The sequence below is a fragment of the Haliotis cracherodii genome, unplaced genomic scaffold, assembly GCF_022045235.1.
Source record: "Haliotis cracherodii isolate W230 unplaced genomic scaffold, xgHalCrac1.p SCAF_50, whole genome shotgun sequence".
Lineage (NCBI taxonomy): Eukaryota > Metazoa > Mollusca > Gastropoda > Lepetellida > Haliotidae > Haliotis > Haliotis cracherodii.
The window spans coordinates 130,157-143,709 of NW_027266309.1; the positions used below are offsets into that span (position 1 = coordinate 130,157).

General features: G+C 44.5%; 1 protein-coding gene across 1 annotated transcript in view; it reads left to right on the top strand.

Moving 5' to 3' along the window:
- The window catches only part of LOC139444455 (circumsporozoite protein-like), a 61,435-nt gene extending 49,527 nt beyond the window's left edge, over window positions 1-11,908 (top strand). The window contains exons 2-3 of the mRNA XM_071225419.1: window positions 9,406-9,681; window positions 11,574-11,908. Of these exons, the coding sequence (XP_071081520.1) occupies window positions 9,406-9,681; window positions 11,574-11,908 (611 nt within the window). The remainder of the gene's footprint in view (window positions 1-9,405; window positions 9,682-11,573) is intronic.
- The last annotated feature ends 1,645 nt before the right edge of the window (window positions 11,909-13,553 follow it).

The following is a 13,553-nucleotide window of genomic DNA, read 5'->3' on the forward strand; positions in this document are numbered from 1 at the left end:
AGTCTGATGCTAAGATCATCGGAACTCCCCTTACTTTAACAAAGGCTTACAATAGTCGTAGCGCTAAGATCGCTTTGTGCAAGTGGACCAGTCTGCCTGCGCGCGACTGACTGACTGACTGACTGACATTGTACATTTCACATGTATGTAGTCTAGATCTAGTCCTGATGCTAAGATCATCGTAACTCCCCTTACTTTAACAAAGGCTTACAATAGTCGTAGCGCTAAGATCGCTTTGTGCAAGTGGACCAGTCTGCCTGCGCGCGACTGACCGACTGACATTGTACATTTCACATGTATGTAGTCTACATCTAGTCCTGATGCTAAGATCATCGGAACTCCCCTTACTTTAACAAAGGCTTACAATAGTCGTAGCGCTAAGATCGCTTTGTGCAAGTGGACCAGTCTGCCTGCGCACGACTGACTGACTGACTGACATTGTACATTTCACATGTATGTAGTCTAGATCTAGTCCTGATGCTAAGATCATCGTAACTCCCCTTACTTTAACAAAGGCTTACAATAGTCGTAGCGCTAAGATCGCTTTGTGCAAGTGGACCAGTCTGCCTGCGCGCGACTGACCGACTGACATTGTACATTTCACATGTATGTAGTCTACATCTAGTCTGATGCTAAGATCATCGGAACTCCCCTTACTTTAACAAAGGCTTACAATAGTCGTAGCGCTAAGATCGCTTTGTGCAAGTGGACCAGTCTGCCTGCGCGCGACTGACTGACTGACTGACATTGTACATTTCACATGTATGTAGTCTAGATCTAGTCCTGATGCTAAGATCATCGTAACTCCCCTTACTTTAACATAGGCTTACAATAGTCGTAGCGCTAAGATCGCTTTGTGCAAGTGGACCAGTCTGCCTGCGCGCGACTGACCGACTGACATTGTACATTTCACAGGTATGTAGTCTACATCTAGTCCTGATGCTAAGATCATCGGAACTCCCCTTACTTTAACAAAGGCTTACAATAGTCGTAGCGCTAAGATCGCTTTGTGCAAGTGGACCAGTCTGCCTGCGCGCGACTGACTGACCGACTGACATTGTACATTTCACATGTATGTAGTCTAGATCTAGTCCTGATGCTAAGATCATCGTAACTCCCCTTACTTTAACATAGGCTTACAATAGTCGTAGCGCTAAGATCGCTTTGTGCAAGTGGACCAGTCTGCCTGCGCGCGACTGACCGACTGACTGACATTGTACATTTCACATGTATGTAGTCTAGATCTAGTCCTGATGCTAAGATCATCGTAACTCCCCTTACTTTAACAAAGGCTTACAATAGTCGTAGCGCTAAGATCGCTTTGTGCAAGTGGACCAGTCTGCCTGCGCGCGCCTGACCGACTGACATTGTACATTTCACATGTATGTAGTCTACATCTAGTCCTGATGCTAAGATCATCGGAACTCCCCTTACTTTAACAAAGGCTTACAATAGTCGTAGCGCTAAGATCGCTTTGTGCAAGTGGACCAGTCTGCATGCGCACGACTGACTGACTGACTGACATTGTACATTTCACATGTATGTAGTCTAGATCTAGTCCTGATGCTAAGATCATCGTAACTCCCCTTACTTTAACAAAGGCTTACAATAGTCGTAGCGCTAAGATCGCTTTGTGCAAGTGGACCAGTCTGCATGCGCACGACTGACTGACTGACTGACATTGTACATTTCACAGGTATGTAGTCTAGATCTAGTCCTGATGCTAAGATCATCGTAACTCCCCTTACTTTAACAAAGGCTTACAATAGTTGTAGCGCTAAGATCGCTTTGTGCAAGTGGACCAGTCTGCCTGCGCACGACTGACCGACTGACATTGTACATTTCATACATGTATGTAGTCTAGATCTAGTCCTGATGCTAAGATCATCGTAACTCCCCTTACTTTAACATAGGCTTACAATAGTTGTAGCGCTAAGATCGCTTTGTGCAAGTGGACCAGTCTGCCTGCGCGCGACTGACCGACTGACATTGTACATTTCACATGTATGTAGTCTAGATCTAGTCCTGATGCTAAGATCATCGTAACTCCCCTTACTTTAACAAAGGCTTACAATAGTCGTAGCGCTAAGATCGCTTTGTGCAAGTGGACCAGTCTGCCTGCGCGCGACTGACCGACTGACATTGTACATTTCATACATGTATGTAGTCTAGATCTAGTCCTGATGCTAAGATCATCGTAACTCCCCTTACTTTAACAAAGGCTTACAATAGTCGTAGCGCGAAGATCGCTTTGTGCAAGTGGACCAGTCTGCCTGCGCGCGACTGACTGACTGACTGACCGACTGACATTGTACATTTCACATGTATGTAGTCTAGATCTAGTCCTGATGCTAAGATCATCGTAACTCCCCTTACTTTAACATAGGCTTACAATAGTCGTAGCGCTAAGATCGCTTTGTGCAAGTGGACCAGTCTGCCTGCGCGCGACTGACTGACTGACTGACTGACTGACATTGTACATTTCACAGGTATGTAGTCTATATCTAGTCCTGATGCTAAGATCATCGTAACTCCCCTTACTTTAACAAAGGCTTACAATAGTCGTAGCGCTAAGACCGCTTTGTGCAAGTGGACCAGTCTGCCTGCGCGCGCGCGACTGACTGACTGACTGACCGACTGACATTGTACATTTCACATGTATGTAGTCTAGATCTAGTCCTGATGCTAAGATCATCGTAACTCCCCTTACTTTAACATAGGCTTACAATAGTCGTAGCGCTAAGATCGCTTTGTGCAAGTGGACCAGTCTGCCTGCGCGCGACTGACTGACTGACCGACTGACATTGTACATTTCACATGTATGTAGTCTATATCTAGTCCTGATGCTAAGATCATCGTAACTCCCCTTACTTTAACAAAGGCTTACAATAGTTGTAGCGCTAAGATCGCTTTGTGCAAGTGGACCAGTCTGCCTGCGCACGACTGACTGACTGACTGACTGACTGACATTGTACATTTCACAGGTATGTAGTCTAGATCTAGTCCTGATGCTAAGATCATCGTAACTCCCATACTTTAACATAGGCTTACAATAGTCGTAGCGCTAAGATCGTTTTGTGCAAGTGGACCAGTCTGCATGCGCGCGACTGACTGACTGACATTGTACATTTCACATGTATGTAGTCTATATCTAGTCCTGATACTAAGATCATCGTAACTCCCCTTACTTTAACATAGGCTTACAATAGTTGTAGCGCTAAGATCGCTTTGTGCAAGTGGACCAGTCTGCCTGCGCGCGACTGACCGACTGACATTGTACATTTCACAGGTATGTAGTCTAGATCTAGTCCTGATGCTAAGATCATCGTAACTCCCCTTACTTTAACAAAGGCTTACAATAGTTGTAGCGCTAAGATCGCTTTGTGCAAGTGGACCAGTCTGCCTGCGCGCGACTGACCGACTGACATTGTACATTTCACATGTATGTAGTCTAGTCCTGTGTTTATGATATGTTGAAGTTAAGTTGTTCGTAGTGGTTAAAGTCAAACGCAATCACCCAAAGAGGGCACAAACAGTGTTACTGGCAATAAGCCAAATGATTTAATTCTGATTCAGAAATAAAAGCATTAGGCCCACTACATCTACATGTTGAAATTATTTGTTGATGACTAACCCGTAAGACCAATGTGGACAGGTGTGTTAACATTCGTTCCCTGGCTGTCGGAATTGAATCTGGTAGAAGTTTGACAATTTCTCCTTACATTCACGTCTTCGTAGTAAACATAACACATGTATCCAGGCTGCACGTAGACTACGACTAGTCAACACACAGAGTCGGCTTCATTGATGAAGACAGTGTTGAATAGCGCACAGGGCCATGTAACAGTTACAAAAAGATTAAAAAGTCGCAGAAAGACCATGTGTATTGCGTTTTTTTGCGACTTTTTTCTTTTTTATTGTTATAATTAGTTACATGGTCCTGTCAATAGGGTCACAAATGTTCCTGTGTTTTATCCTGGGGTGCTTCGCTTGACAGTGATAATTAAACGTAACGTATGTTCCGCTTACTGACAATTATTTGTTTAAAAATGTACTCTGGACAATTAATTGTCCTGTACACTGAAATTATTTAAAACACAGACGTTAAATAAATACCAAAAAACAAGTCTATGACGATGTGCTTTGTACCTCATAAATCTTCTAAATTGGGGGAGAGAATTTAAAACCGTACATGCTGACTACCTACATGATATTTTTGTATTCCCGTCACTGTCATCTCGCCTCTGGGTCTAGCTTCGGACCAGTATGGCGGTGGTCACGTGACTTTATTCATAGTTTATCAACGTAAATAATACAGCTCTTTTTCTTTCTGTGACTCCTTTATAAAAGGCATTTCACCAACGTATTAAACATGTCAGTTAGGAATTAAACTGTGGCATTTCTTCAATTCCATATCTAGTCACACACACTGACGCATTGCACAGGGAAGGTCATCTAAAGTTGACCAGTTTTCAGGCGGAGTTCAACTGCACTGTGTACACATAAAGCGTCACTGTCAGCCGTCTGACGGCCAAGGCCACCGAGTTCAAGTACAGAGGGTATGACGTCATCATCGCCAGTTCTGACGTCACAGGTTTCAAGTCGTCTGTGGGTCGTCCGGCCAGTGTCAAGAAATGTAAGGTTCTTCCTAAGCGAGGCAGGACTTGGTCAACATTATTCTCGTCCTTCATAATGACTTCAGTAAAGATCTGTTAGATGTTGAATTTTCATGTATCCCCTCTCATGTTGGATTACTTGGAAATGAGAAAGCTGATAAAGTGGAAAAAGCTGCATTAGAATTAGATAAATCAGAACAGGATTAAACAATTTTACCTTCTCCTGCAGATTTAGGCACCGTCAGTATGACCCATGCTGACACAAAATGGCAGCAGAGATGGGCATCATCCTTAAAAGGACGTCATCTCTTTGTCATCGATCCCTTTATCACTAAATTACACATATGTAGAAATAATCGGAGAGAGGAGGTTCTCTAACCAGACTTCGTCTTGGGCATTGTGATCTTGGAGCTTATCTAAATGTTATTAATAAAGACATTTCTGCACATTGTACAGTGTGTAATCAGCTTGACAATGTAGCTATCTTTTTATTGCATTGCCAAAAGTAAGTTAATATCAGCGTAAGACAATGGTGGAGTCTCTAACAGTTCTCAATATTGACCTCTCATTGTCTGGTATTTGATGTTCTAGGAATATTGTTCACCATGAGGTTCAGAATGTCATTCCCGCTTATGATAAAGCGTGTGGCAGTTTTGATACTTTATAACTACTACTACTACTACTACTACTACTACTACTACTACTACTACTACTACTACTACTACTACTACTACTACTACTACTACTACTACTACTAATAATAATAATAATAATAGTAATAATATATGCATTGTATTGTGCAGCATTCGCTGTGCATAAGTGCTCTGTGCGCTAGGTACTATAGGTATATCGGTACTTAGAAATCTTTATTATGGACAAGGTGTAAATGGGCCTATAGCTAGTTGCCCGAACACCTATCAAACTTTTTAATGATCAAATCAAATCAAAAAATCTTTATAGTAAGCTTGGTTCCGTCTCTCAACGCCTCAATTATCGTGCATTGGAGAAAGGAAACAAGTTCAAAGAGCCAAACTGGTTTAACTCAATTATTATGTGCGCTGTCTATAGACGGATCTAAGTTTAGTGGCTGAGGGCGGAAAGACGAAATCGTGCTCAAAAGTGTCAGCCGGGATTAAGTATGAGCTTTATTGGACAATGACAGTCAATTCTCGCTAAGTAGAAACCTTCTTAGTGGAAGAACCTCTTACGTATATACTTTCCTTTGGTCCCCAGGGTTATGTTACCTGTTAAATTGTATTTCATTCATATAAGTAGAACAGCTATATCAGTGTGGCTGTAAACGCATTAATCACTGAATCGTCACTACTCAATTGAGTAATTATCAGACACTTGCAACCTACACTAATTGCCCTGTTAATCCCTAAACCACAATGACTTGCCACTGAGTTCATCCGCTAATACATAAGGTTTTGTTAGCGTAACAAGAAAATAAACACCAAAGTTGCGTTCGGGACAGTGTCTTAAAGGACGTGAGGTAGGAATGTGGCACGGAAGTCGTAGTGGGTTCACTGGATATTTCCTGGTTCCTTCATTTTCTGCTGTATGTGAACTGTTCATTCATTCATTCATTCATTCATTCATTCATATTTATTTGTTATATTTACCCGGTCTCTTCACGTTTCACACACACCCCGTTTGAACATAATAAATACAGATCTACTAGCAGCTTATCCTATGCACAGCTTTCATACAAAATATTTTTTTAATTTCTTGTGAAGTAATCCTCGGTATATGTTTATAAATTCCAAATCTTTCCAAAGAAGAAGCTTCTTTTCCCCCTGAAAAATATGCCCCCGAGCGTCATCATCGTTATCCTTAAACAAATTACAATTGTTTTTCACGAAAAATGTCATACTCCTTTAGTGTTTGTGTTACTTTTTGTATCTGGGTTTGTTTAATGACGTTTATCTTTTCGGGTTAGTTTTGTCCTATTTAGATTCTATACCAACACAAATATAACCGCCAATGTTTTTTTTTGTTTTTTTTCATTGAACAAATGTTCAAACAAGGTGAACGCCGACTAACAACATGTAGGTCAGACACTGGCTTGTGTCCCATTCCAAAATTCCCCAACGTGTTTTCCAAACATCGCCAGCACACTGTAACATTCCACAGAGTTAACTCTACAGCAAGTGACAGCAACTCACTCCCCAAACCCTTCCCCAACACCAGTGGTCACGAATGGACAAGCCACCATTTCAATATTCGCGCCTATTCGAATGCCACGATCATATTTCCTTCCGCGAGCCATCACAACTGTTTAAATAGGACCAGGACAAACACGAAAATATTATCAGGAGTCCGGGTGGCGCAGTGGGTAGCGTGTAGAACATTCAATGCTAGGGTTCTGAGTTCGATCCTCCGCTTTACACTTTTGGGGAATTGTTCATACATACAGAGCTAAATCAATTTTATTTTTCACCTTGTCATTACGAAAGATATCATTAGGCCTAGATTTCAGCAATCAATATCATTCTTTTTGTTTGCTACACCTCGTCGAGATCAGGTTTGAAGTCACAGTATCCGACCTGGTTTCTGTCAACAGCTACTTTTCCTATATTTTAATGCCGCTTCTGTCAGGTATCCCATATTTACCTGCCTGCTGTTTGTACTTTCCTGTATACAAAGCTGAAGTGATATTTGACACAATCAGCAACCCCACCCCACCCCACCCCACCCCTCCTCCACTCTTGCGACAAGCATAGGCTGGGACCGTGCATGCACATTATATCGCCCAGCCCAGCCCAGTCCAGCCAATTCCCGCCCATATAACAGTACAGTTTTAAATGTGGCTGCATGTTCAATTCCTTTAGCGAACCTCCCTTATTATTTAGGCATGACTAGGACAATTACATGCAATGAAACACAGATGAGTGTGGCGCAGTAGTAAACGAGTCGCCCTCTAAATGTAAAGAACCTGAGTTCGATTCTGTGTGTATACCTAAATTTTTTTTAGAATTATTTCTAAGTGTATGAATATACATGCACAGCTGAATTTGTATTCTGCTGTGTCGTTGAATAAGAAATGAGTATAGACTTCATGGAACACAGAGGCAATGACATGTATTTGAGCAGCGCAGCGCAGCACAGCACAGCACAGCACAGCACAGCTGCATATGTGTGCCCACCACCAACCCAACCCAAATTTATGTTCCGGGCCCTTCCACTTTGAGAAACGCTCAGGTACTACGCTCCATAATGCGAACGTTGCAACACACGCAGTAAACATTTTCCCGACGCCACAATCGAGCCATAATCATGTGTTCATATTCCCACGCATAACCACAATCGAGCCATAATCATGTGTTCATATTCCCACGCATAACCACAATCGAGCCATAATCATGTGTACATATTCCCACGCATAACCACAATCGAGCCATAATCATGTGTACATATTCCCACGCATAACCACAATCTAGCCTGTCCGATTCTATTCGCGAACCTCCCAAAATGTTTAGATATGACGAGGAAAATTACATGATGTTGTTAGATGATGTTAAATGATGGGTCGGTGAGTGAGTGAGTGAGTGAGTGAGTGGCTGGCTGGCTGGGTGGGTGGGTGGGTGAGTGAGTGAGTGAGTGAGTGAGTGAGAGTGAAAACCAGAAATATCAAATTGCTTACTTTTATCAGTAAGTATTGAATACTTCGGCTTGGAAGATGCATGGTGACATTCTATTTCTCCTCCAAAATGATTCTTCCAACATTTTTAGTTTGTGAACAGTGAGTGAGTGAGTGAGTGAGTGAGTGAGTATGCTTCAGTTCTGCTACAACATGAACGGCTATCTTAGGGCTAGTTTTATCATATGTAGGCCAATACCTACACACATATTTACGTGGAACAAATATTCCAACAAGGTGAACCCCGACAACAACGTGGCCGGTCGTCAAGCACTGGCTTGTGTCCTTATCCAAAATCACCTAACGAGTTTTCCGAGCATCCCCTAACACTCCACACAGTGAACGCTGTATCAATTTAAGCGACAGCAACAGCAACTTAATTACTCCCCAAACCTTTTCCCATCACCAGTGGTCACGATCGAATGGTTATGCCACAAGTTGGATATTCGCCCCCATTCAAATGCTAGACTTGATTCCGCGAATCCTTCAAAACTCTGTAGGTAAGACTAGGACAAACAACGACTGTTAGTATGCAGTGTGGTGCAGTTGGTTGCGATGTGGGCTAACAATGCAGAGGTCACGCGTGCTATCCTAGCTTGGGCTCTTTTTGAGAATTGTGCAAACAGACATACATAGCTAAATCGTTATTTTCACTTTGTCATTAATTAAGACACGGTCAGAGTATATTGAAACGTACGCAATAAATATCATTTGTTTGCTACACCTCGTCGGGATGAGTCACAGCATGAAACTGGGTTTTTGTGAACGGCTCTGTTTCCTATGTTTTTCTCCAGGTATTCCCTATGTATTAATTAACCTGGCCCACTGAAGCTGGCTAGCAGTTATAACGGTTTGTGTCCATGATAGATAGTTGAAGTGATATGAGACAACCTCGAGCCTGTCCACCCATCTATAGCACATGCTGGTAGGGACCATGATATACCCCGTGGGTGCATGGTTTCCCTGAACGGCTACTGTTAGAATATTTCTCTGCCGCTTCAGACAGTACTGTCATGCTAACCAGCGGTTTTCACAACACAGCCCCAGCCCAGCCCAGCCCAGCCCAGCCCAGCCCAGCCCAGCCCAGCCCCAGCCCAGCCCAGCCCAGCCCAGCCCAGCCCAGCCCAGCCCCAGCCCCAGCCCCAGTCCCCAGCCCCAGCCCCAGCCCCAGTCCCCAGCCCCAGCCCCAGCCCCAGCCCAGCCCCAGCCCCAGCCCAGCCCCAGCCCAGCCCCAGCCCCAGCCCCAGCCCCAGTCCCAGTCCCCAGCCCCAGCCCCAGTCCCAGTCCCCAGCCCCAGCCCCAGCCCCAGCCCCAGCCCCAGTCCCAGTCCCCAGCCCCAGCCCCAGCCCCAGCCCCAGCCAGAGAAACGCTCCAACAGCGTCGCAAAATCACCCAAGTTTTTTTTCTTCAAAACCTCAGCTGGTACAATAGCATAACAGAATAACATATAACTTTTGTATGCGCACTGACTTCCATGATGACTTTTGATTTATTGTTAACAATGGTTACATACAATGTACGCTCAATTTTTTAAATCCGCCCCTGCAGAGTGTGAACTGTGCACCAACAGATCGCGGCAAACATTCTCCCCACACTGGTGCTCACCGAATGAGCAACCGAGCAGGATCTTGTACATACAGCCACAACATGAAATCTTGCTTGTCTCATTATATCCGCTGACATCCCGAAATGTGTAGGTATGACTAGGAAAATTACAACCCATTTCAGTAGATGCCTTGGTAGCGCAGTCGGTAGCGCGTCGCGCTCGTAACCAAATACACTATGTTCGAATCCATGCTACCAATATTTTTGTAGTTATTCTTTGTATATGCATGCATGCATACCTGAATGGACATTATACCGTCTCGTCAAACAGATTATGTAGCAAACAATCCTAGCTGCACCTCATTACCATCAGACTTAAAGCCACAGTATCACAGCTTCAGTCAGTCAGTCAGTCAGTCAGACGTTTAGACAATCAACACACTTGGCGCAAGTAATAAATTAGAATCGCCCCAGCGGCGCCGCACCCTAAGCTCCATCAGCAAGCTTCAATTCCCGCTCTGAAAAGATGCTTTATTGTCATCCTTAAAATCCTGTAGGAAAAAATCACTGTCTTGCAAAACAGAATTTACAATGTAAATATATTTCACTTTATCTTTGTATGTTTATTTTAATCGTGTTTAGTATTGTCTTTTGACATGTGTATCGTGAAGATTGGGAATCGTACTTCTCGGCCCCTCCCACCAGCTCTGGGAATTCTAGCCATGGGGCTGTGTCCTATTACAAAGTCAACAGAGATTTTAAAACATCGCCCGGCATTGTATATTCCAACTCAAAGCCACAACAGTATTAAATGTGGCATGTCCGATTCCTTCTGCGAGCCCGTCCATAATGTTGAGCTATAATTAGGAAAATTAGACACATTATTCTCCAAGTGTTTGTGGCACAGTCGTCAACGAGTCGTGTTTCTATTACTGCGATCATGTGTTCGAATCCATGAATGCTATTAACCTTTTTCACAATTATTTCCTTGTATAAATACACATGCATAGCTGAAAAACTCCGTCTGTGTGAAACGCTTCTACTCTCCATTGTACCATTCCATCGTACGAAGGTTGCAGCAACAGACGGCAGTTAACATGTTTCCCGACACCAGTGGTCACCAACGGCCACAATCCAACCATAATTTGTACATATTCCCGCGCATAACACAACCTGGCATGTCCGAGTCTTTTCGCGAACCTCCCAAAGGTATGACTAGGGCAATTACGCACAGCTTGTAAGGAGGTGTTTGTAGCGCAGTCGGCAGCGTCTTACGTTTTATAAACCATAATTGTGAGTTCGATTCAGCTCAATGAAATGTTATTTTATTGATCTTTTGTAGAATTATACGTGCATTGCTGACTTACCCCCAACCTCAACCCCAACCCAAACATCAACCCAAACATCAACCCAAACCCAAACCCAAACCCAAACCCAAGCCCCAACCCCAATATCAACCCCAACCCAAACATCAACCCAAACCCAAGCCCCAACCCCAACCTCAACATCAACCCAAACATCAACCCAAACCCAAACCCAATCCCAAGCCCCAACCCCAATATCAACCCCAACCCAAACATCAACCCAAACCCAAGCCCCAACCCCAACCTCAACCCCAACCTAAACCCCATCCTAAACCCCATCCCCAACCCCAGACCCAGCCACAACCCCAACCTCAACCCAACCTCAACCCCAACCTCAACCCCAACCCCAACCTCAACTCTAACCGAAATCCCAAGCCCAACCTCAACCCTAACCGAAATCCCAAGCCCAACCTCAACCCAACCTCAACCCCAAACTAAACCCCAACCTAAACCCCAACCTAAACCCCAACCCCAACCTAAACCCCAACCTCAACCCCAACCTAAACCCCATCCTAAACCCCATCCCCAGCCACAACCCCAACCTCAACCCCAACCTCAACCCCAACCTCAACCCCAACCCCAACCTCAACTCTAACCGAAATCCCAAGCCCAACCTCAACCCTAACCGAAATCCCAAGCCCAACCTCAACCCAACCTCAACCCAACCTCAACTCCAACCCCAACCCCAACCCCAACCCCAACCCCAATATTATTTTGGTGGAAAAAAACAACATCATTGAAACATAGATTTCGTGGTTCATGCTGACAGCCTGAAATGTTTATATATGAGAGAGATATTTTTCCAGAATTTAATTGCCCATAATTTAGGGTGCATATAACGCACATGTGCGTATTATACGCGAATAAATAAGTCCTGTGTACAATGATCAATCGGAAGGGGTGCTAATTGTTATTGTTCTAGCCAATATATTAGCAAATATCGCCGTGGGCGCTTATTACGTCGAATACGGTATGTCAGAACTTTTAAAACCTAATAACCTCTTGGGAGGTTTCACTTTTTCCTTTTATAACCTCAAAGTTCCGTCATCGGCAATGGCGGGCGCTCTAAACTCCGTCACAATGGCGGGCGCTCTAAACTCCGTCATCGGCAATAGCGACCGCTCAGCAGCAATGGAGGCCGCTCTAATTAAGTTCCGTCGGCGGCAATGGCGGCCGCTCTAAGCTCCGTCATCGGCAATAGCGGCCGTTCAAAGTTCCGTCATCGGCAAAAGCGGCCGCTCTAAGCTCCGTCATCGGCAATAGCGGCCGCTCAAAGTTCCGTCATCGGCAATAGCGGCCGCTCAAAGTTCCGTCGGCAATGGCGGCAAAGTTCCGTCGGCGGCAATAGCGGCCGCTCTAATTTAAGCTCCGTCATCGGCAAAAGCGGCCGCACTAAGCTCCGTAATCGGCAATAGCGGCCGCACTAAGCTCCGTCATCGGCAATAGCGGCCGCACTAAGCTCCGTCATCGGCAATAGCGGCCGCACTAAGCTCCGTCATCGGCAATAGCGATCGCTGAAATTTGCTTCATCGGCATTAGCGGCCGCTCAAAGTTCCGTCATCGGCAATAGCGGCCGCTCAAAGTTCCGTCATCGGCAATAGCGGCCGCTCAAAGCTCCGTCATCGGCAATAGCGGCCGCTCAAAGCTCCGTCATCGGCAATTGCGGCCGCTCTAAGCTCCGTCATCGGCACCGTTCAAAGTTCTGTCAACAGCAAGAGCGACCGCTCAAAGCTCTGCGGCCGTCCTAAGAGATACATTAACTACAGCTGTTTTACCATTATCGTGTGGCGTACTGCCAGAATTACTGTACCCACAGAATGTTTACCTACCATACACAGTTAGAAGGGCGTGTGGCAAGCCATCCAACAATGTAAACATGGACAGATTTGACACATGTGACACAAGAACAGGCGACGAAGTGCAATGAAAATATTCGGTCAATTGTCTTACAGCTGAAACTAACGCGGCCTTCAACCTGTATGTATGTCGATCAGAAGGTTGTAACTTGTCCTCCATTCGTTGTCCAGAAACATATAGACCACAATACAATATTGTACTTCGTACTGCCCTGTAACCTGAGCTGCATTATAACGTGTTTCATCGGAAGTAGAACCTCATTTCATAAATTGCCACACGTTGCTACCGGGAAGCGCCTGAAGACTTATGTGAAGTAAAAATAACAATTAATGTTTGCACCTAAAAAAAGAGGACATAGTTATAAAAGAAAATCCCCATGGGGATACGAACGCTGAACCTCGTAATTATGAAGCAACATGTGCTACCTCTCTGCTACCGCTAAGTGCATGCACAATTGCGTATTTAGAGACTATTTATGTCGTACGTCCTTGTTTTTTTTAATGGTTATTTCATCTTCATTTCAGAATT